A 24,377-nucleotide genomic window follows, 5' to 3' on the forward strand; every position below is an offset into this window, starting at 1 on the left:
CTGGGAGCCCCAGCCCCTTCCCCCAGCCCTGTCAGAGCAGAAACTCCTCCCTGTTCTGTTGAGAAATGCCAGGTCCAGAGCTGCTGCTGGGGTGCCAGAGAGGATGCAGAACCATTTGCCTAGTGTGGAGGCTGAATCCGGGAACAATGAGAAATTATCTGCTAATTCTCGGCTCCTGCCACCTGCTCTGCTCCAAACAGGCTCCTTTGCCTTCAGTTTAGATGTAAATTCCCCCACTCGTTGTAAAGCAAAATATTGATTTCCCTGCATCACAGGCCTGGGCCCTTGGAAGGTCCTGTGCTTTTTCATTCTCTGCAAAGGCAAAACAAGGCGCTTTGTTCTGTGAATTTCCCCCAAGAACTCAGGAGGGGGAGGGAGAAATCGCCCGCGGAGTGGCAGAGTTGCCATAAACATGGGTAGAGAGCAGTTCTTCTCCATTTGTATTTTACACAAACACAAAACTGCTGTCTCGGAAACTGCTAGTGATCATGTAACAAGGGGCCTCCCAGGAACTAAGCTCTGCATTGGGAGGTGGAGAGGAAGATGACAGGGCTTCTGGGCTCCTCAGGTGGGTTCCAGAACCACTGGGAAGCAAATGGGGACTCCACAGCCTCACCTGTTCTTGGAACAGCAACCGAGTACCTCCTTCAGGAAGGCGGCCTGGATTGCATAGTGTCTCCGGGATCAAGCCCGCTCAGTCCCCCTGGCCTGAGTTTCTAGCCCTCTCCTATCGTAGCCTCCTGAGATCAGGGTGAAAGGTCTGAACCCGCCACAATTGTCCATCCCTCCCCACCTCCCTAACGCTGTGCCCACGCTACGATTGCAGCAACTGGGTCTTCAGCACCGTGGACAGAGCCAAGGAGCGCTTTTCCAAAGCAAAAACCGCCTGGTCCAGCCTACGTCCTCGCAGGCCTCTGCTTGGCGCTCTGTAGCTGCCGGGGACTCTCAAGTCCACGGGCCCGCTAGCACGGCTGGCGCAGATGGCGCATGTGGAGACCGCCAGGAGCTGGGGCTCCGAATCTCCTCCCTCTGGAACGTGAGTCACCGCCCTAGCCACTTCCAATTAGCGTGCTAATTAGGAGGAAAGACCCTCCTCCCCCGTCCGCCACCCGGTACACACCAGGCCCGCGCCTTCCGGAGGTTCCAGCTAAAGTTTCCTTCCCAGCTCCGGGGAAGCTGGAGCTTCGGGTGAGCCGCACACAGGAAGGGGCCCATCCGCCGACACGCCAAGGACGCAAGATTTTCGTGACAGGGCCCCCGCAGGGCCGCACCCGGTGGCGGCCCATAGATCTCCACGGCTGAGTGCGGTGCCTCGGAACCCCTCAGCCAACCTGTTCCTGGACCTCACGCCATAGTTCCTGGAAGGGAAGTCTGCTTTAAGTCTAGCCTCAACGCTCCCGTTTTGTTTTCCGTCTTTCTGGCCCTTGTTATGCTTCATAGTAAGATACATTATCTCCGGTGGTGTTCCACAGCTGCGGGGAGGTGGGTCTGGCGGGAACAGAGCGCTCTCTTGAAATGCCCCCCATTCCTATTTGCCAGAAACTTTCCCCTCCCGTTGCCATGGAGAGAGACGGCCGCTGCCTCCCGTTGCCATAGCAACGTGCGGGTATCGTGGACCGCAGGATTGCGGGGCTCAGAAAGTCTTTCTGCAGTTCGAATAGCCCCGCAGTCTTGGGGTCTTCTGCCTCCAAAGCTGAGGACCTGGGACCAATCTGACTAACTTCTCCCGTTAGGAACCTTGACCGAGGTTCTCCCACCCCCAGCCAGGTCACCCATCTTTCTGTTAATGGGTTTATCTATTTCGTTGCCACTTGTGTGGCATGTGGCAATTTACCCAGGCAAACCCTATCTTTCGCAAACCCTATCTTTATATTCCCAGGCAGCCTGTGCTGCACTCGTTATCGTTATACCCCTTTTACAGAGTGGGAAATTGAGGCTCAGAGAGGCCCAAGGTCACACCAGGCAGTGAGTGTGGGGTCAGATCCCAGGCTCCACTCTCCAGCGTGCTGGACAACCGGGCTCCCCTGCCTCGAACCCGCGGGGACTCAGACCTGTCCCCGGGTGTGGAGGGGGCGGCCGCGAGGCGCCAGACTTGCCAGCTGCCGCGGGATACCACGTGAGGGGCGGAGACCCTGCAGGGAAATGATTAAAAGCTGAACGGAGCCGCAGGGGGCCGCTGCGGGAAGGGTCTTCTTGGGGCCGCCTTGCCCCGCCCCAGTCCAGCAGCAGCAAGGGTTCAGGCGGCTGCTTGGAGAGCCGGGGTGTCCCGGGCATGAGCGGGGTGTGGGGGACCGGGGGGCCTCGGTGCCAGGCGGCGCTCGCGGTCCTGGCCTCTCTGTGCCGGGCCCGGCCGCCCCCTCTCGGGCTGGACGTGGAGACTTGTCGGAGCTTCGAGCTACAGCCCCCAGAGAGGAGTCCGAGCGCGGCCGACACAGGTAACGGGAACCCCGAGCCCCCTCTCTTCCTGGGTTCTCGCCCCGACCATCCTCTGTCCCCAGAGCCCCGGCACTGGGAGCCCCTTAATCTAGACAGAGAACTCCAGCTCAGGATCCTGGATTCGGAATGAGCCTCAGCCTGTGCCCGGTTCCACCGCCCACAGGGCAAGCGGAGAGACGTGAAGGGGACCCGGGAGGCAGAGGATCCCTGAGCTCCCTCCCGTGTGACTCTACAGGACTCCAGCGCAAAGCCGCGCTCCTCGGGTGCCGTGCCCCTCGGGGGCCTCAGTTTCCCTGGTGTCTCTCCGCTCACCCTGCGGGCTATCTGCCAGGGAAGGGGTCTGTGGAGAGAGTAGGAGACCAGGAAGTAGCAACTCGTCTCTTGGGTTGTCAGGGTCCCAAGGTCCGTCTGTCGGTCTGCGCGTCCGTTTGTCTGTTCTCTCGGGGAACCCGTCCGAGCCCCCTGGTCTCAGGGAGAAACTTAGGTCTGCGAGCCGCACTAGGTCTTTGTGTCCGGACGTCTCTCCGGCTGCGAGTGGCTTTCTGCGTCTCCGCTGGGGGGGGGGGGGGGGGGACGGGGGGCGGGGTGGGGGAGGGTGTCTCGGCATCCTCCCCCACCCTCGCCCCTATAACTCGCTCCCTCGGTCTCTCTCTGACTCACTCGGACTCGGGGCCGGTGCGCGACCGATCCGGTGCCTCCCGCCGACTTTGCCAAACGGGCGCCTCCTGCCCGAACGGCGCGGACCCTGCGCTGGACGCAGCCCCCGGCGGCCGCCGAGCCCAGGCGGGAGCCCGAGCCGAGGCGAGCTCGCCGGAGCCGGTGAGTCGGGAGCTCGAGCCCCGCGGGGCCCGGGCCCGGCGCGCGCGGCTGCGGGGTCTCTCGGGAGTCGCGACAGCGGGAATGGCGTGTCGCGCCCTGGCGGCGGGAGCCGCGGGAGGATAGGCGGACGGCCGGCCCGGGTATTTACTTGCCGCACCAGCGCCGTGCGGCCGCGCTCGCCCGCCGCAGCCGGGCTTCTTTGTCCGGATGCCGACGCCTGGAGGGTCCTGGGCGGCAGGGAGCACCCGGTCGTCCTCCCTCCGGAGGGGAGGGGCTGTGGGGCAGTGCGAAGCCTCGAGAGGATGCAGAGTGGGGGTGGGGAGATCCTGCAGGGACCGTGGCGCCGGGATTCCTTTGGCTCAGCAGACACCACCCCTCCTTGTCCCCCGGACTCTGACCCCGGTGGCGCTGGGCCTAGGGGTAAGCGAGGGTCGCCCCTGCGGTTCCGCACCAACAGCGCGGGAAAGGGAGGAAGGGGCCGCGGGAGGCGGGAATTTCGTCTCCAGGCGCGTCTCAAGGGACCAGAAGCCGGGGACTGGAACGGCGGTTCCTGGAGCAGGTACAGGTGGGGTAAGCTCCCCGAGGCTACAGCTTTCAGGGCCCTGTTTTCAGTTGAGGTTAAAGGTCAGAGCTCTTGGTAGGTCCTAGGTTAGCAACAGGGCCGCTGAGGGAGAGAAGGAGTAGATGGAGGGTAGTGGCCTAGGGGAGGATTGTGTGTGTGAAGGGGTTGTGCCCAGCCTTGGGCGCATCTCAGCCCTTTGGGGGTTGTAGGGGGCGCTGCTCTCGCGCAAGCGCTCTCTCTGGCCTTGGCAGTGTTTGATCAATGGGTTGATTACTGCAGCAGAAGGGACTGAGGTTAGACATAAAGAAGAACTTTCAGAGGGTGGTACAGGGATGGATGTTGGAGAGGTAATTCTCCCTCTTTAAGAATCTCCGAATAGATTAGGCCCAACAAGTATTAGATTTTGGTTCTCTGGTGCCATTATCTACACCACCCAACTCCCCATACCCCCCAGATACACAATTTTCCCCAAGTTAAGGAGTCTCTTCCTGCTTGCCTATCCAGGTCCCTTCCTCCTTTCCTGCAATAATTCATTTCCAGTGGGGCCCTCTATGTTGGTTCTGACCCCTCAAACTCTAAAGGGGATCATTCAAGGTGAGAACACACCTGTCGAGTTCCACCTGGGGTGGAGGCTGCCCCCCTCTCCTGTTGGTCCAGAGCAGAAATGCCACAGAGGGCAGGGGGCAGTGTGCGTTGTGGGGAGGGTGTATGTGTGTGAAACATTCTGATCAGGTGTTCTGGTGTTCTGACTCCAGAGGGAAACCCCACAGTCTGGAATGACAGGTACCTGTGGCCAGGCTGAGGGTGAGAGAAGGTTGAGGAAGGTGAGCAAGCAGGCCCAGATGAATCAGTGTGCCTTCCCTGCAGGCTGCTTGAGAAAGCGAGCTTGACTTGTCAGCCCTGGGGTACTTTAACTTTGGCTGCTGAGTCACAAGCCTCAGGAAGCCCCTGGGGGGCCAAGTTAGGGGGCTGAAAGGAGGAGGCAGAAGGAGACCCTTGGTCATAGCAAAAGAAAATGGTTGAGAGTGGCTTTGAGTTCTTGGGGTTTAAGTGAGCACAAGGTCTGGGGAGATGCTGTTCAGCTCAGGACCAGGCCCCCAGGTATCCTACTTCCTAGCTTAGTCCCTGCATCCCAAAGCCACTGCCTGGGTCCAGATTCTACAGTCAGAGAAATGCTGGATCTTTTCATTTGTATTTTCGTGAAAAATGCAAGTGACTAGAGCACGCCTAGTTCTCTTTACCTCTGTACGTTTTCCCCTGCCATCCTCCCACTCAAAGTCTCTAGCTCACGGGATCTCTAGTAGCACCCCGAGATTCAACAATTGAGATTCAGGCTCTGCTGTCATTTACTGGGACCCCCTCTGTATATGGTCCGTGTTAGGAGTTGCACAGGAAATCTCAATCAGATCTCCTTAGCTTTCATGACTTGGAAATACCTCTACACAAACTGTCCCAGATAAAAGCAAGTTCCATTTTTCTTTAAAAATTCTAAAGGCAAAGTGTCTGCTTTCTTCCTTAATACACACCCCCACCCCTGCCTCAAGTGGACACTGACAGGCAGTTCCCTACCTTCTTCGTGCCATTTGCCTTGTGGAGATGAATGAGTTTGCTCCACAGGCCAAATTGCAGAGTGTTGGGTGTGGGTAGGGAGAGTTCTGGATTTGAGGTAATAAGCAGAGGTTCAGAGGTATTCCAAAAAATTCAGGGGCCTGATGGGAGATCCTGAGCTGCCCTGCCCCTTCCAGGCTGGCAGCCAGGAATGGTTATTCTCTAGGTTATGTGTGGCCATGAGATGTATGTAATGTTTGTTCATTTCTCTAATGACTGGAGATGTTATGTGACTCAGCTACCTGGATTTTAAGTTGGTCTTTTGCAGCACAGATACTATTATTTCTCCTGCTTGTGATGGGAGGTTAAATGCATAGCACTTAATCAAAACAGGAAAGTCCTGTTTCTATAACTAAATAATCAGTTACTCCTTCACTCCTTGCTGGAAGGAAGAAATTCTGAGGATTTCGCCTTTTTTGAGGAAAGGTGCAATGTACAATCCTTTAGAATGTACATCCTTGAGATAATGTTCTGATTTTATGGAGTGTCTTGAGCTTTAAGATTCTAGAACCAGGGGAAAGTATCTAGGAGTTGCAGAGTGCTTGGATTTACAGTTCTAGAAGTTTTCTTCTACCTCTGACTATGTTCTCTGTCCTCCATGTCCACAGAGTTGGGGGTATAATGTGGCTGCAAAAAATTAGGGCTAAGACTGAGCCATCTGTATCTAGCCAGGTTTCTTTAGGGTCTGTGGAAGGCTGTCTGGAGTGTGCAAAAAGCAGGGTACGAGAAAGTCCTGCCCGAGCTAGCCAGCACCCCTGCTGGTCCTGCTTAGGAAAAGAGGTCTCTGAGCCCTGAAGGACTGAGTCACACTTAGGAACTTTAATCTGAGAGGGCTTTGAAAGCAGAGGTGAACAGGACTTACTTCCAGCTGTGGACGCTCTAGGTATATGACAGTGTCATCCTTCCCTTCTCTCTTTGTTGATGTTTTTCTTGCTCCATGTGGACCCAGGCAGACCTCGCCTCTCAGTACTTGCAGGTATAAACAGGAGGGGGGGTGGGTAGAGGGAAAGACTCTTTCTGGCTTTCTGTCTGTCCCCACCCCAATCACCCCAGCCTTGATCTCCACACATCTCAGAGGGGCCACAAGCCCTGACCAATCAAGCAAAAAGGTACAGTTACCATCTGCCAAAATAATAATACTAATAATTGCCAAATTAATGCCAACGCTCTGTTAGCTATACCACTCCGCATTAGCCTCCGATTTATCTCTGAATCCCCTAATGATGGTGGAAGCCGGTGCCCAGTCATAAAGCTTGTGCGGCCATAATTAACCCGGCATTGTCTCTCCTCATCACAGCTTTTTCAGGAGCGTTAATTCCTTCTCTGTTTGGACTCTGCTAATTATCCCCATTGGTAGTTCAGCCTGGATCTCTGAAAGAAGGAATGGAAGCACAGGTTCTCTGCTCCCCCCCTCCCCTAACCCTGAATTTTAATTACAGCAGGTTCTCCTAATAAATTTACAAGCCACGGAAGAGTTTATTATTAATGGACCACGTCTGTAAGCCTTAGAACAGAATAGCTCCTGTTCCTGCAACACACACACACACACACACACACACACACACACACACTGTCAGGTATTTCTTTGCTACATCTCTGGATGAGGTGTTTCCAGGCGCCACTGGTTATTTGCCTGGTGCCTGGTGGGTAACCTGTAGTGTCTATACTTTCCAGGGAAGAAGGAAGAGATGGGGGGTGAGGAGGTTGTTCATAATCCTCGTCTCCGGGTTTTTACCCAGGTACAGAGGATCAGGCCAAATAGTTGAGAATGCCTCCCACACTCTCCTGGTTATAACAAAGAAGGGCCTGTCCCCCCTCCCCCACAGCTTCCCTGCCCAGCTTTCCACTCAGCCCCCAATCCCTTCAGGGGTCTGGCTCAGAAGCTTGGACTTTGGCATCAGAAAATCCCAGGTTTAAATCCCAGTTCTTCTGCTTAATGTGGTGTATCCTTGAATAAGTTACTTAGTTAATACCTCTAAACTGAGTTACTTTATCTTTGTGAGGTGCATGCTCATATCTTAGGGAGGCTGTAAAGATTAAATGAGAGAATGTAAGGGGCACAGTGCTAACCATGTAGAAATAAATAACAAATAATTATTAATATTAATGTATTAATAATATTAATGGTTACTAATATTAATTAATATTAATGGTTCTGCCGAGAGTCTTTTCCATTCCCAGATGTGACACTATTCTTTCCAGTCTCTTGGGTCTCTGCATTTCTTGCTGTTTGATCTCTGGGTTGTATTTGTCTATGTCTCTTTCTGTGTCTAAATGAGACCCCCTCAGCCCAGGCAGCCTCTGCTCTGCACAGGCCAGCCCTTACACCAAACGGTTTCAGCAACCCCAAGCTCGGAAGCCAGCTTTCTCCAGCTCTGGAGGAAGCAGAGAAAAGGGTCCTTTCTTTTCGCTTCCTCTCCCCAGTTTATCTTTTCAATTATAGTCTGTTAGCAAAACTGCCTGTTACTGTTACAAAATGGGTTTTCCTGACATGGAAACACATTAGAAAAATGGGAACAATAGCAAGTTATAAGAACTGCTGATGAATCTTAACACTATGGGTGGAGAGAAGGGGAGGGGGCGCCAGGGCTCTGTCTTTGGAGAAAGAAGTGTCAGTGAAGAGAGATAAGCAAGCCCTGGGTTGCTAATTAATAACCCAGCATTTTCCAGGGAGAGAGGGAGGCCATGAGCCATTACCGCTGCTGGACAGTCTCACTTAAGGTGACAAGCAGTTCCTGCCCTCATAGGCTTCAGGGAGATCTTAACTTCTCTGGAGAGAAGAGGGGCCTGAGGTGTCTTAGATGCTTTGCCCTGTGGTCTGGTGTCCCCCTTCCCTGTCTCCGCAGGCCCAGCTTTGGGTTCATTCTGCATGGAAAAACAAAAAGCAAAACATGAAATAAAATAGTTGACATTTGGGGAGCATTTACCATATACCAGGAACTATGCTCAAAGTCTTAGTTTATTTCATCTTCCTAATGACTCTGTAAAGTAGGAATAATTAGAATCCCCATCAAATAAAAGAGGAAACCAAAGTTTGGAGAAAGTGAAGTAACTTGCTCAGGGTCACACAGTTAGAAATGTGGATGAATGCTCTCTGTGGTCATTCTGGTGCTGGCACTCACCTAAGCTATCTGCCCAGTGTCTGATCCCTCAGTGAAGTCAGCTTCCCTGCCACGGTTAGAAGCCACACGCACCTGTCCCACGCCAGGTCCAGGTGTGTTTCCAAAGCCTAGTTCCACGGCTCCTTGGTCTCCCAGAGGCTGCTGGGTAATTGCCCAGTCAGATTTCCCAAACCAGGTGCCCATGGAATACTGGATTCTTCTGACACCTGAATAAAGATGTTTCACACCTAATGTTGAGTAATGGACCAGACTTCCTTTTCCAAATTTCCAAGAAAACTTTGCAGAAGCATGGCATGTTCTTGCAATTGCTGATTTTTCTTCCATGATTTTCTTTTTACTCCTTTGGAGCTCCCACCTGTGGACAGTAACAACGAAACTGGACACATAGCAAGCAAATGGGTATTGACAGAAAAACTTGGAGATGTGAGATCTTTAATATAGTACATGTTATGTCTTGAGATCTAGCTATATATGAAATATTTATATTCTTTCTGCTAGTAAGATCGTCCCTAGTTTGTAAGGATAAAGTTAAAGCTATCTCTATTAGCGTTCGTGACTTGCAGAATATGCCTCATGCAGTTCTGCCAACGAAACTTTTCCAAACTAGGGTATATTCAAAGCTAGACTTGGCAGAATTAGGTGATTCTAATAGAACAGCTAATATTTATTATATTTTTTACTACTTTCCAGGCACTGTCCTCAGCACTTTTGATCTCTCTCTCTTTTTTTTTAATGTTTATTTTTAGAGAGAGAGAGACAGAGTGTGAGTGGGGGAGGGGCAGAGAGAGCAGGAGACACAGAGTCTGAAGCAGGCTCCAGGCTCCAGGCTCTGAGCTATCAGTACAGAGCCCGACGAGGGGCTGGAACCCACTCACCGTGAGATCATGACCTGAGCCGAAGTTAGGATGCTTAACTGACTGAGCCACCGAGGCACCCCGATCTCTCTTTTTTTTTTTTTAATATTTTTTTAACGTTTATTTATTTTTGAGACAGAGAGACAGAGCATGAACAGGGGAGGGGCAGAGAGAGAGGGAGACACAGAATCCGAAACAGGCTCCAGGCTCTGAGCTGTCAGCACAGAGCCCGACGCGGGGCTCGAACCCACGGACCGTGAGATCATGACCTGAGCCAAAGTCGGATGCTTAACCGACCAAGCCACCCAGGCACCCCACTCCTGATCTCTTTTAAACTTCACAATGACCCTATGAGGTAGATGCTATTATTATACCCATATGACAGAAGAGGAAATTGAGGCTTCATTGAGAGATTAAGTGGCTTGGTTTAAAGCCGGTGGAGATGGATATTGAATGAGCCCAGTCTGACCCCAGGACCGTGATTCTTTCCCTCCAGGCTAAAGAGGAAATAAAGAAGGAAGGAGGGAGAGAGGAAGAATACAAAGATTTAGGAAGTACTTTCTAATTTTCAGTGCTATAGTAAGGGCTTCCTCCCTTACTGGAGGGTTGCCTCTCTCTGGTCGTGAAGCTAGTGCCTGATAGTGCTATGAAATATGAAGAACACCGGATCGGGACTCAAAAGACGGCTGTGTTGCCATCAAAACTCTATCTGCCTCACAGTGTCAAGGTTCAAACAAGATGAGTAGGAAAAAGGCTTTGAAGGCTGCTTGTGCACCTGCGATTTGCTACAGAGCAACAGGTCCTGGTGGCCTGACCCCAGCAGGCCTGGGGTAGGAAGGCACACATCATAGCTGATCTGGGCCTTGGCACAGTCCTTAGACCATACAGGAGACTATGCCTCCCAGCCCCAGTGGACCTTCAACCAGGATATGTCGGCTGGCTGAGCTCAAGGCCACATATAGTGATTTTACAGGGGCTAAATCCTGTTCAGTCACTCCCTGCCCTGGCCTAATTCTGCTCTTACCAGCCTTGCTAACCACCTCGTATCGCCAGTGAGGGTGAATCCACTCAGCAACAGGACCCGGTTCTCCTGCAGTCAGTCCTGCCAGCGAGGCATCCTGGAAGGAGCTTCTCCACGAAGAGGAAGGGCTTCTTGGTCTTACATAACCGGTATTGAGCGCTGGGTGCTGATTCCCAATAATCCATACCTCTGCCTGCCTTAATCACAGCTCCGAGGGAACTACAGTGGGGGTCACGTGCACAAGTATTCAAAATAGCAACCACACGGAGGAAAAACTGATTCCCTCGGCCCACCCCCTTCCCCCACCTCTCTTTTCATTTATGAATTCAGTTTTTTGTCAGGCTGAACATTTAAATGCACTCTATGCTCTCTGGATTCCCCCATTTCTCCCCCTTTCTCATTAAAATTCTAATTATTACCAGAGCAAGTAAGATGTATGATCAAAGGGAAGCAAAGCCCTAGAAATACCTTTTTTTGTTTTAAGGTGACTCATATTGTAGAGAATGCCTCCAGAACAGCTGTAACCGAGAACAGGTGTGAAGGGGTCTAGAGATGGCTGGATACTCAGAATAAGGACCCGTAGGATCTGCCATAGCTTTCCTGGTGAACCCCAGGGCCATAAAGGCCTAAAGAAACAGTCTCCAAACCATTTAGGTAATGAACTCATAACAGCACAAATTATTTCATTTAATACCTCCAATGTATATTTGTTCCCATGTTGCCTACACATCTGGGCTGTAGCTCCATTCTACGGCTTCCTAGCTGTGTGACCCTGGGCAGTCTAATCCTCTGTGCCTCACTTTCTTCATCTGCAAAATGAAAGTAATAACCGCATCTGTTTCACTGGAGACTGTTCAATGAGCAAATGCATAAAAAAGCACTTTGTACCTTGGACATAGTAATGTTCAAAACTAAATCCAATAATAAAATGCTATCATTTCTATTACTATCAACCTGTATATTGCAGTTGTGATTTATTGTTTTTAAGATAATAAATAAATAAATATTAGAACAATCTGGTATTTTTTCTCTTGTGCCCTCATGACGCACGCACACACGCGCACTAGAAACCTTTACTTTAGAAGCTAACTTAGAATCAGCTTTCTGGATCCCTGGCAGTCTCTCTGTGGAGGACTAACCCCGGCTCCTTTGGCCAGGGAGAGGCCCCGATGTCTCTGTGCAGGGGCCTGGGGTAGGTGGCTGTAGTAGTTGGTTCAGGCCAGTACCCTGCATCTGGGGAGTCAGGAGGCAGTGCCGGCTTCCCAGAGAGGGTAGCTGATGTTCTCACTTCCTTCCCGGGTCCCTCTGGATGGGCGACAGCTTTTCCTGGTGCCTGTGTGCATGAGAGTACTCTGGATGCCCCCCCACACCCCCACCCCAGGAGGGACTCGGCATCTCGGTACTCTAATCTTAGCTTAGCACCTGACACATGCAGGTTGCTCAGTAAATGCTGGTTGAGAGATCATTATAGCCCTTTTATGCGCCATTCATTCTTGCACTCACTCATTCATTCTCGCGTGCGTTTCTGTGCTAGGCCACGAGTCAGACAAATATAAGAACGCAGAGTTACAATGGCCTACAGTTTAATCAGGGACAGACAGGCTGGGACAGTGTGAAGAGCCCCAGGCTGGGCGGTGGGCATCTGCACCCTGGTCCAGGCTGTGTGTCTGAACTGTGAACCCAGGCAAGTCCCTTCTCTGGACCACTGCTCTTGTCTGCAAGAGCCCAGCCTGGCCCCAGTATTTCTAGGGTCATTTCTCACCTTCGATCCTAAGATTGCTCGGCCACTGGGCCAGGATAATCCAGAGCCTGCAAACCCACCAGCCTGCAGGGGCCGTGCAGGTAAGGTCATGCCCCTCCAAAGGCAATGCCTGTTGCCACCAGCCAGGAGCACAGGTCTAGTGACCAAGCCAGCTGGCTTCCCCAAGAGTTTCCAGAAATTTGATGTGATGATGATGGCGGTGGAATTGCTCAACTATTCAGTTGCCACGCAAGCCATGCAAGACTCCTCGGCTGGCTTGTTCACAAGTTCGCAAATGACCTTTGTGCACACTCTGCCAAGTGTGCCACTGGTTCAGAGCCTTCTGAGCTCTCTAGTCAGAGTGAGAAGAGACCTTGGGCTCTAAGGGTCATTCCTTAAGGAGGAGTAAGAGATCTGCTTCTTCATTTCTTCCAGAGGGAGGCATGGCCCACAGCTCTCCTGGGATGATGGGCATCCTTCTGGAGGCAGGGTTGGCTGGGGGCAACGCAGTGAACGCTTGCCTCAGAACCAACCATGACATTGAAAATTACCAGTTGTACAGGGGCGCCTGGGTGGCTCTGTCGGTTGAGTGTCAGACTCTTGATTTCGGCTCAGGTCATGATCTCACAGTTCGTGAGTTCGAGCCCTGCATCAGGCTGAATCCCTGCTTGGGATTCTCTCTCTTCTTCTCTCTGTCTCTCTCTGCCCTTCTCTTGCTTGCCATGCTCTCTCTCTCTCTCTCAAAATAAATAAATCACCTTAAACAAATTACCAGTTTTACAGCAGAGCTCTCAAATAGCTACGGGATGGGAAAAGACAGTTACAGGAATCACTTGTATGTAGCTTTGAAATACACCGTGTGGGTCAAATTCCAACTTAACCCAAGTATTTATTGAGCCTACTGTGTGCACAGTTGAGCGTACAGAAGGAACAGGAGACCCACTCCCGGCCTCAAGGAGGTTATGCTCCGTCTGATTCGCTTCAAGCTCCCGACTGTTGAGCTCCTGCTCTGGGCTCGATGGGGGTGGGGGAAGGGAAGAGATTGAGTTGGCCGAGCCTCTGGTCCCCAAGGCCGCACAGCCTGTTGAGGGAGAGAGCTGTATACCAAAAACGACTCCGCTATAAGTCTGGCCATAGTAACAGCTCTAATAGAAATTCAAACAGCATCCAAATGTGAACGCTTCACGAATTTGCACATTTGCTTAGGCTGCTATTTAAATTACTTTCCCTTCCCCGTGCACATGCCAATAGGCAGTAGGGGAGGCAGCGCAGGTGCTCCCCAAGCTGGCGGTGGGGGAGGGGGCAATGCTGGGGGGCGTCAGACCGAGGTGGGCGCCAGGCTGCAGATACTACACAAAGTGGACTGTGGAGCGTCAGCCCTAAAACCGCCTCTCCCGGCTGGCAGCTTTCTCATGACCATTCTTTTCTCTTCTTCCGTCTTTGTCCCTTCTGTGTGCCCCCTTCTCCAACCGCCCCTTCCTGCTTCTCCGCCGCCTCTGTCTGTCTCTGTCCCTCCCTGCCCTGGCTCATGCCGCGCCCAGGCACCTCTGTCAGCCTCCTCGCAGTGGTAGTTATTGTGTGTGGCGTGGCCCTGGTGGCAGTTTTTCTCTTTCTCTTTTGGAAGCTGTGCTGGATGCCCTGGAGGAACAAGGAGGCCTCCAGTCCCGCTTCTGCTAGCCCTCCCCCGGAGGCCCCCCAGAGCCCCAGCTCCGGAGGCAACATGGCGGACAAGCTGAAGGACACCAACAGCCTGGGCTTCCTAGAGGCGGCCGTGAAGATCAGCCACACGTCCCCAGATATCCCGGCCGAGGTGCAGATGTCGGTCAAGGAGCACATCATGCGTCACACGCGGCTGCAGCGACAGACCACAGAGCCAGCATCGTCTACCAGGTGAGGGCGGACGTCTCCCTTCCCTAACCTCCACGCCTCCACATTCCCTTATCCAATACATTGATGTGATTCCAGCCTGTGGGGTGCAGAGACCGGAAATGAGAACACCTATGGTTGGACTGGACACTATAGCAGAGGATGTGCTCTGTGATGGGTAACCGACTAGGGGGTGGGCACTGGGAAAGGCTGCAGGCAAGGGGAACCTTTGAGTCAGGGAGCTGTGCTCTGCGGTGTGCACTGGGACGTGCGTGGGTGGGGGGGTGCTGGGTGTTGGGAGCAAAGGCGAGATTGCCGGGCAGAGGGAAGAGAAAATGCAAAGGCCCAGAGGCATAAAAGTTCATGGTGTGTCTAGGGATATGCCAGCAAAGCCTCACAGAGTCTGCGGCGCATGGGAGAGGAGACAAGAGGTTCCTAACACTTTGAGAATGAGGATTCCTCTGTGACCTTCGACAGAGTCCCCTGCAAGACGGCAGCTGTATACGCGGCATTCTTTAACTGAAAACAGAATAAAGCGGAACAATAACAAAAAAAAAGCCACCACCACCACACAATGACAAACACCTCTTCAACATTCAGAAACAGTTTTAAAAGAAGTGGTGCATGTAGTATGAGGCATTGTACTTATCTAGGGCTCTGGTGGGCTCCCGGGTCCTTGCAGTGTCTCCCCAGGCTCCCAGGCGACCAGCCGAAGGGAAGGAGACCTGGTCTTCAGATGGGAGTCCAGGAATGAAAGTGCTGGGGGTCACAGTTTCAGAGTTTATCATCTGACCTTGGGCAGGTTGCCCACCTTTCTTAAGCCTCACTTTTCCCGACTATACGGTAGGGCTAAAGACGCATAAGGTTGCAGTGCGGGGCCGATGAAAGAATCCGTGTGATCATGAGAGCTGACGATAGACGGCTTATTCTACACCTGGCTGTGTTCTAAGTACTTGTTGTATGTATCAATCCAGTTCGTGCTCACAGCAATCTTATGCAATTGCTACTTTTATTATCCTCATTTTGTGGCAAAGAGAAGTTAAACAACCTGACCAAGGTCACATGGCTAGACACTCACAGAGCCAATCTGTGCAGTCCGGCTCCAAAGCCCAATAAATGGTAACTACAGTGGCAGTGGTAGCGGTGGCGATGATGACGAAGGACCAGGGCAAGCAAGGATGGTCCTTCTCCTAAGGGATCTCGTGGTGTCAGGGGGGAACCAGGGTCACATCTGCTAGGAAAGAAATGTAGAAAACAGCAAGCAGGAAAAAGAGAAAAGAAAATAACAGCAAAAGGCAGCGTGTATCGAGCTTATGATATACGAGGCCCCATTCCAAGTACCTCACACATGCTAAGACTTGGGACGCTCACCGCCACCGGCACAAAGTGTGTGCAGAGAGAGAAAGGGTCCACGAGCAGGAGGAAAAGGCCCGCCCCTCCCCGCCCCCTGCAAAGGGTAGGATGAGCCAGGGCCGCGGGAGGTGTCGGCTTGCATGCCCTTCCCCCAGCCCCCATCCCTGACCACGCCATCTCTGCCCCCTCCGCCAGGCACACGTCCTTCAAGCGCCACCTGCCACGGCAGATGCACGTGTCCAGCGTGGACTACGGCAACGAGCTGCCCCCCGCGGCGGAGCAGCCCACCAGCATTGGCCGCATCAAGCCCGAACTCTACAAGCAGAAATCGGTGGACGGGGACGATGCCAAGTCCGAGGCTGCCAAGAGCTGCGGGAAACTCAACTTCAGCCTGCGCTATGACTACGAGAGCGAGACCCTGATCGTGCGCATCCTCAGGGCCTTCGACCTCCCCGCCAAGGACTTTTGCGGCAGCTCTGACCCCTACGTCAAGATCTACCTCCTGCCTGATCGCAAACGCAAGCTGCAGACGCGGGTGCACCGCAAGACCCTGAACCCCACCTTCGACGAAAACTTCCACTTCCCCGTGCCCTACGAGGAGCTGGCAGACCGCAAGCTGCATCTCAGCGTCTTCGACTTCGACCGTTTCTCCCGCCATGACATGATCGGAGAGGTCATCCTGGACAACCTCTTTGAGGCCTCCGACCTGTCCCGGGAAACCTCCATCTGGAAGGACATCCAGTATGCCACCAGTGTGAGTACAGCCTTGCCTCCTGGGCTTCTGGAGGATTCCTAGTGCTGGGTTGAGTGGGGTGTGTGCCGGTCCCCCTCACCCCTGGAGGTAGGTGGGCCTTTGCCCTTCGGGATGTGAAGCGGGGACTCTGGAAACTGAGCAGTGGCTCAGCCCACCCTGGGGAAGTCCTTGCACTCCGTCCCAGGGTGGGGTGGGGGCAGCTGAGCTCCCACGTGGGTTGGCAGGGAAGACAATTTTTGTCCATTGCTTCTGATTACACGTTCTGGGGCGGTTCCCTCTACCTGCTAGGCCTTAGGTCTACCCCCCGTAGGGTTATCTACCTCTCTGATCATGGGTAAGGACCGGGCCATGTCTCTAGACTGACTCAGACAGCGGCATCTGCCAAGGGCATCCATGTGTACGAGAAGCCTGGAACAGGCAATCAGGAACAGGGCATATTAATCAGGGTGCACGACGTTATGTTGCAGCAACAAATAATCCTAGGATTTGGTAGCTTAAAGCAACCGAGATTTAGTTCTTGTTCAGGTTACACACACTCTGCGGCTCAGCTGGGTTTCTGCTTTACCTTATGACTGAGGGGTCCAGGCTGACAGAGGCTCTGTTTGGAGGTGTGCTCCCGTAGGAACCATATCAGGGCAAATGAGGTGGCGAACCACGCACTATTTCTTAAAGCTTCCGTGGCGAAGCGATCCATGTGACTTCTACTCACATTTCATTAGCCAAAGCAAGACACACGGCAACTCGGGAGGGCAGGGCAAAGAAGTCCTACTGTGTGCCCAGGAGGAGAACTTAGTGACCAACACTAGTGACTGCCACACAGCCCCTGTTCTCAGGCATTGCCTGCCCAGGCCAGTGTGAGCGATGGCGGAGGCCAGCCTGGAAGGGAACCCAAGTCCACACGTAGGACAGGGGGTGCCGAGCTATTCACAATCAACTGCAGTTAACCAAGGAGCTGAGGCTCAAGCTGGCTTTTCAGAGGGAGGACAAGTTTGGCACAGAGAATGAGGAGGGCATATCCAGAGCCCTTTGGTCCACCCAGTGTAGATCCCACAAGTGTGGGTGATGTGCCTCTCTCTAAGCCCATCCAGGCAGCTAAGAGCCAGGTTGAGTGTACCCATCAGATACCAATGGCCTTACGTCTGGGTCTTGAGTGCTAGCTGGTTGAGTGTCTCCCAGGATACTTCTTGCACTGTTTCTCTGGGGCAGGGGTGACCCTACTCGGTCTGCAGACTCTCCCTTTGAACAGCCAGTTCTCAGTATCCCTATGTGTTGAATTTATGAGGAGAGAGGCCAGGAAAATCTGCCCTGCTCTGATGGGAAAAGTATAAGAAAGTTGATTTGTTCGAAGCTTGGTGGGCTCCGTTTCTGCCCTAGGGAAGGACTCTGAGACACCCCGTTCTCCCAGCTGGTGCTGACTCTGACCAGATCAGTCCGACCCCCCAGTGCATCCCCCACCTTTGCTTTCATGAAATCCCCAAGAGCAGCACCAGCAGCGGGGCCTGGCAGACGGGGCGGGCAGACGGGGCGGGCTGGAACAGCAGCTGCACGCCGGCGAGCCCAAGAGCTCTGCTCTATAAACCACTATGAAGTTTACATCTGGTGCAGCTCTTCCCTTGTGGTCTCATCAGGCAGCAGCTTCATTATGGTGACTGCACAGGTAGAGAAAAGCAGCGTGGTCCTTCCCACGCTGAGGTGGAAGCCCAGAGGTTCCGAGAGAGGGAGGAGTGAGGGCCAGTGGCTGGGGAAGCAAGAGCTTGACTCAGCCTCTTACCAGGGTCCTCTGCTCCCTCTCCTGGGCTTTAGCTCCAGGTATGATGCAACACCTGGGCCTGGAATGGACAGTTGTTGCCTTAAGCCCACTCCTCATAGGGAAGCTAACTTCCTAGACACTAGAACTCTCTGGCTATCCTTGCCCTCATCCCCTCCCCCCCTCTCCCGGCCCAGCTTTAGAAAATGGCAGATCATTGGGTGCCTGGGTGGCTCAGTCCGTTAAGCATCCGACTTCAGCTCAGGTCATGATCTCACCATTTGTGAGTTCGAGCCCCACATTGGGCTGTGTGCTGACAGCTCGGAGCCTGGAGCCTGCTTCGGATTCTGTGTCTCCTTCTCTCTCTCTGCCCCTCCCCTGCTCGTGCTCTATCTCTGTCTCTCAAAAATAAATAAACTTTGAAAAAATTTTTTAAAAAAAGTAAGAAAGAAAGAAAATGGCAGATCATCCAAAAGGTGTTGGGTAGATAGTCACCATCGTCATCATCCTCAGTTAGTACTGTTCCAGTCCTCTTCCTAAGCAGAACACTGTGCCAGGCACTGGGGAGTGAGTGGGGCTGGGATCGAAGGCAGCCCCTTCGACCCACACGGAAATGTACAATCGAATTAGGGAGACAAGACACGTCCCTGCAGCAGTTAGTAACGCTAAGTAACGAAGAGTGTATTCTGTGTGAAGTTGGAACTGCAGGTTGGGACAGCCCAGGAGTATTTCCCGGATAAGGAGGAATGAAGATAGATGGGGAGGGGAAGTATGTCTAGTTTGATTGAAGAAGGGCTTGCATAGTCACCAGGAGCACAGGGAGGCCAGGTGCAGGAATTTCTGAAGGTGCCTGGACTCACACACCCTGTCCTGCTTGCAGTCTGAGCTGATGTTCTGCCAACAGGAGGCCCTTGGGGCCCTCCAATCCACAGCCCCTCCCGTGGGCCGGCGTTCGAGAGTAGGCTCATCCTCCTGGAGGGTGAGGAAAGGGAAGTAAGAAATAAGAAGGTCGGTGCTTTTACCTGTTTTTTGGAGCTGACTCTGAAATTGTAATTATTTGGGGGCCAGAGAGGCACAAGTCATAGTCACTGTGAATGAGCGCTGAGTGCATGTGAAATCCTGCAGCCAGCGTGGTGGGGGTGGTACAGATGAGCACAGGGACTCCCATGTCCCCTGCGTGCTGGATTCCATTCCTAGAGTGGCGTTCAGGCCCTGCTCTGCTCAGAACTCTGGCAGCACCTCTGCCCTGAAGGCTGCTCCCCTGCGTGTGCTAACATTCCTGCGTCCTGCATTTGCTCACAAGGTTCCCACTGTCAGGCAGGCCTTTCCCCACTGCTCTGCCTGACCCAGACCAATCCCCCTTCCAAAGTTCTCTGAGTCCTTCCGCTCCTACCAAAATTGCTCCTCTAGATATGTCCCGAATCATATTCAGTCTTGCAAAGTCCTCCGCATAGCTCAGGAATACCTTTTGCCCCACATTTGACTTTCTCTTGTATTTTTCCTCAGAGCTGAGTGTGTCATTTTCTGCAAACGTGAGAATCAGCACTTTCTTGTTGAATGACCAGTGGTTTAGTTAATTCCATCAAAACTATATACTGGTACACCCACCAAGAAAGGATTCTTGAAGAAGCAATGGGAATCGGGTATGGTTAATCTGGGAAGGCTTCCTGGAGAAGGGCAAATAGTATTTTGAAAACTGGGTTAGAGCCGGGCTTGAGGGACAGAGGCAGCCTGTCCAGCCCTTCAGAGGTATGGTTCAGGGAGACGGTTTGTGTCTGGAGCGGCAAGTTGATTAACCTGTTGGATCAGAGGGTCTGGACTGAAGTGGGGGGTCAGTGACCCGCGGGTTAGGGAGGACAGGCACTGTGAGAATCGGGGTTTAGGAGGCTGCTCTGAGGTCGCGTGAGTCTGTGAATGCTGTCTCCTTGCTGGTCCTTACACTTGCATTGGGGTATCACATTCAGCCCTGGCAGGTGTGTCCCTCGTTTTGGCTCCAGCCCAAGTTGGTGTGAAGTAGCAAAGCCTGGAACATTCCTACTGTTTTCTCACAACCGCTGAAATAAGAAGTTTCCAGGCTAGTGAAAGGGAGGTGTACTTCTGGGGAATCTAGATGTTCATTGCACATCTTAAGCCACGAGGGACATTTGCCTCACCGCCCCCACGTTGTTCTGGAGGGAAGCTTGGGAGCAATGGAGGTTGCACACACCTCGCCAGGCTGGAGAGTGAGAAGCCAGCAACCCAGACGTGCCAGAGTCATTGGAGGCCTCTTCTGTTCCACTGAATCGAGGAGCTCAGAGGTGGAAGGAAATCGTGGAAGTTCATTAAATCCACTCCAGCCCCAGGCAGGGGTCTCCCCCCCCCCCCCACCTCCCCCGTGCTCTTGCTGCCCCCACTCCTGCCTGGCTTGACTAAGCTCCCCTGGTGGTCTCCTGGGCGTTCCCAGCGGCTTGCCGGTTTCCCTCCGCCTAGAACTTCGATTGGCTGAAATCCCTCTGCCCTTCCCTCCCCCACCTTCTACCCCAGTCTCATTATTTCTATATAAAGCTGTAGATTTATCATTATAATAGAGCCCCCGTCACCCGGGTTTGCTAACATCCCTGTAATCTTGTAGTTATTGCTACAGAGGCCTCAGACCCCACTGCACACAACTGTTCTGTCGCTATTTCTGCTCCTTGGTGGCGGGGGAAGGTGAAGCCTGTAATTGGGGCCATAAATATGTGTTGTGCTTGGTGGCATTAACGGACTCAGCCATCTTCCTGCCTTACCAGGTCCCTGACAGGCCGGAGAGAGCAGGTCTGGGTGTGTGTGCACATGGGTGACGGTTGTTTGGGGTGATGGTGTGCTCTCAGGGACCCTGGGCTCAGAGTCTACGGGGAGGAAGAGAGGCCATATGTGGCAGAACAGTCTCCAGCCTGGGAATGAGCAGGGCTGTACAGAGCGAGCTCGAGCTTTGGTGCCAAACAGACCTGGGTTGTATTCTTGCTTCTGCTCTTTCTGGCTTTGAGACCTCGGGGACTTTACCTAAATTGTGCCTTGGTTTCCACATCAGCAACACCGGGATAATACTGGTAGGTAGATCGCCTGTAGCGATATTTATGTAGAAAAGTCGGGGCGCCTGGGTGGCTCAGTCAGTTTCTTGATTTAAGCTCTGGTCACCATCTCACCGTTTGGTGAGTTTGAGCCCTGCATTGGGCTCTGTGCTGACAGCGCAGAGCCTGCTCGGGATTCTCTCTCCCCTTCTCTCTCTGCCCCTCCCCCACTTGAGCGTGCATGTACATGCTCTCTCTCTCTCTCTCAAAATAAATAAATTAACATTTCAAAAAAAGTAAACATACCTGAGAGGCCTAGGTCAACACTGTCACAGAGCCCCTAAGCCCCATTGTCACAGTGACTTCCCTTCTAGCTCAGCCTGTGGGTCACTGTACCACTCTCAAACCTGACCCCTTACTTGGGTCCAGACCGCCTATTCTGACAGGTTGTTGGTTATTCTCATTCTTATTTCTTGTCTTAGCCATGCCATATGTGTTCTGTGTGACCTTGGAAAAGTGACTTGTCCCCTCTGAGCTGCAGTTAACTCAGTGTTAAACCAGCTTCAAATTTCCGAGATTCTGAGATTCTTGGCTGGTCTTACTGAGAAGTGTGGGGCTCTCTTGCTTTCAGAGCAGAGTTACCCAGTCCCTGGGAGTGTGCCCATAGGAGAGGCCTCAAGCTCAGGTTAACAGGCCACTGGGCAGAATTTCCAGACAAATTCTCCTCCCTGAAGTGTAAGAGTCAGTCCTCTCTTCAAGCCCCTGGGAGACGTCTTTCCTCCAGGGGGCTCCTGCCACAAGGAAGCCCCACTCCCCACCAACAAGCTGTCTTCCTCCTTTTCCCACGAGGCACAGTCCCGTGGAGGGGACTTAGCTCCCTCCTCATCCACCTCCTTTCACGTCCCTGTTTACCGGGGTGGGGAGTGGGGGGTGGCCCTTGACTTGAGCTCCTACCAGGGGCCTAGAGCACAAACAACTTTATCACATTTTATCCTCACCACAAGACTTATTATCCCCTTTTTGTAAACAAAGAAATGAAGGATCAGGTTAAGTGACTTACCAGCGTCACCCGGAGAGAAGGTGGTAACCAGCCAAGATTCAGATCGGGATCTTCAACCAAGCCTGTGTTCCTTGCACAGCTGGAGCGGAGCAGGATTACATTGCTCCCTGGGGCAGAAGACAGATCTTGAGATTGTGTAGCTCATCAAGGGATCTGGAAGAGAGCTTTGTTTTCTCCTTGCCCTGGTTAAGTTCTCTCCTTCCTCTCATTCCAGGGGGCGGCTTTTGTGCTGACACTGGGACTCCTTTACCATCTCCCCAGGATTCTTCCTGTGGGAAGTGGCCTGACATTCACGGCTCTTTTGTTCAACCAACATTTATGGAGCTTCCAATGTGTGTGGTCAGTTACATCACCGAGCAGTTGTTGGGTGTAGAAGCTTGACCTGGCTGTGGAAAGGGTGGCAGAGAAAGAGCCCTTCGCCTCGGAGTGCCCAGGCTAATGGGCACCTTAGAGCAAACCCAGTGGCCCCTCAGCCCCCTTGCACACACGGCACATGCTTGGGGACAGACAAGTTCAGGACACTTGCAACAAAACTATGCTCTACTACAAGCCCTGTGCAAAAATGTTGTGGAGAAGAGAAATCAGAGTCAGAAAAGGAGAGTTTTAGGCTAGGCCTTGATGGCAGTGAGGGTAGGGCGTGCTAAAAAGTGGGGGTAACAGAGGTAGGGGAGTGTGTTTCTTTATTTTCTCCAGATTGGGGGAAGGATCCAGAAAGAACTTCTCTCACATCAGATTGTTTTTTGGTTTTTTTTTTTCCCTTCGTGCCAGACTACTTGTGTAATTAACTATATACTGGGCACCAGCTTAGCATTGGGAATTCGATGACTTAAACTCCAGTCCTGTCCTCAAAGCCTCATAGTCTGACGGGGGAGGCAGCTCTGCCATCCCAAGGGACGTGCAGGTCCTCACTAACCCAGCATGTTGAGGAAGGCTCGCCTCCTGGAATGCAGTTGCCTCTCGCCAGAAAAGAGTTCAGTTGTATCCCCTTCTCACGCCCACGTACTCAAGTCAAATGAGATCCAAGGGTAGTCATAAAAGGCCTTTTCAAGTAGAGCTAAAGAATCAGCGAAATTGATCCACAGTGACTCATTAAATCACCGTGGGATGAAGCCTCCCCAAGGCTCATTGACCGGCCGTTCGATGCAGCTCGCACCTTGGATCTCAGGCCCACGGGGCCATCCCGGCTGGAAGGTGGGCGGGACAAGAGGGAAGCATGATGAATCTTCATCTGCTCTAGGTACCTTCAGGGATCCCTCACAGAACTTATGTGGGTCCAAGAACAACTGAAAGGGCAAATAGAGGCCTTGCTTTCAAGGAACTTATCGCTTGCTGAGTGAAGGAAGGTGTCAGAGCAAGTCGATGTAATCAAAAGAACACAATAGTTTGAAGTGATTATGGAGGGCGGGTGATTGGGATGAGGGCACGGTCGGCAGAAGTTGGGAGCAAAAGCTGAGCTTTGGGGACACCCACAGTCACAGAGGAGGAGGCCAGCAAAGGGCAGGAATCAGGAGGAGACCCAAGAGAAAAGAGGACTGAGGAAGCAAGGGGAAGGACAGTCGGGCAGGGATCTGTCCCCACTGTGCATGAGGCACTGAGCGTGGTCCAGGGCCCAGGGGCTGCACTGCTAAACAAAGTCCTTGCTCTCAAGGTGATTACACTCGGGTTGGGGGACACAAATGGGTTGGTGAGGCAAACAGTACGTCAGAAGGATAGTGTGGAGAAAGCAAAGCAGGGAAGTATGGTGGGGAGGGTGGTCTGAAGAAAGGATTGTGGGCGGGGGAAGAGGGGGGGATAGGCTGGTCAGGAGAGACCTCCCCGAGAGGTGCCCTCTGAGTAGATCCGAACGATGACCAGGAGAGAGCCATGCAGATATCTGGAAGAAGAGAGGTCCAGGCAGAGAGCAAGGCAAATGCAAGGAACCTGAGATGGGAGGGCGCCTGGCTTGGTCAGAGAGCAGTCAGGGGGCCAGTGTGGCTGAAGTGGAAGTGGGCGGGGAGGGCGTGGAGCAAAAGACGAAAGGAGAGGAGTAAAGGGGTGGGAAAGCTTAGTGGGGCTCCACAGTCACACATTTTTAACTATCCCTGTGGCTGGCAGGTCAGGCGCAGACTATACAACCAGGGCAAAGACAGAGAAATCAGTGGGGAGGCCATTGCCGTAAAAAAGAGACAGCGGTGGCTTGCACAAGAATGGTGGAGACCTAAGACCTGGCTTGACTCTGCATATATTGTAAAAGCGGAACTGGCAGGCAGTATTTGCTGGCAGGTTGGGCATAGGGTTTGGGGTATGGGGAAAGAGAAGAATCAAGGTTTTCAGCTTGAGCAGCTCGGGAGGGACTCACCATTCACAGTCGGGGAATCCTGGAAGAAGGATCCATTTGGAGAGAAGATCAGAGGCTCAGATTTGCA

The 24,377-nt window shown here is 52.8% G+C and overlaps 1 protein-coding gene and 1 long non-coding RNA gene across 11 annotated transcripts in view; one reads left to right on the forward strand and one right to left on the reverse strand.

The window, feature by feature from the left end:
- The first annotated feature begins 2,132 nt into the window (after positions 1-2,132).
- SYT6 (synaptotagmin 6) overlaps positions 2,133-24,377 on the forward strand; it is a 66,092-nt gene continuing 43,847 nt past the window's right edge. For 3 of the 9 annotated variants that reach the window (XM_058716141.1, XM_058716142.1, XM_058716144.1), the window contains exons 1-3: positions 2,136-2,435; positions 13,705-14,053; positions 15,578-16,136. In XM_058716141.1, the coding sequence (XP_058572124.1) occupies positions 2,273-2,435; positions 13,705-14,053; positions 15,578-16,136 (1,071 nt within the window). In that variant the 5' untranslated portion in view covers positions 2,136-2,272. Of the gene's footprint in view, positions 2,436-3,106; positions 3,256-13,704; positions 14,054-15,577; positions 16,137-24,377 lie in introns of those variants that run through there. The other 6 variants (XR_009257809.1, XR_009257810.1, XM_058716143.1 and 3 more) reach the window with 5 other exon arrangements.
- On the reverse strand, positions 13,918-22,444 carry LOC131504153 (uncharacterized). Of its 2 annotated transcripts, none has more exons than XR_009257815.1 (3): positions 21,973-22,444; positions 20,090-20,173; positions 13,918-14,129 (listed from the first exon to the last, which is right to left on the reverse strand). It is a non-coding gene; the product is annotated as an uncharacterized LOC131504153 (long non-coding RNA). The 2 variants fall into 2 exon arrangements; XR_009257814.1 differs by lacking the exon at positions 13,918-14,129 and adding an exon at positions 18,544-18,855.

The sequence above is a fragment of the Neofelis nebulosa genome, chromosome 2 (genome assembly GCF_028018385.1).
Source record: "Neofelis nebulosa isolate mNeoNeb1 chromosome 2, mNeoNeb1.pri, whole genome shotgun sequence".
Classification (NCBI taxonomy): domain Eukaryota; kingdom Metazoa; phylum Chordata; class Mammalia; order Carnivora; family Felidae; genus Neofelis; species Neofelis nebulosa.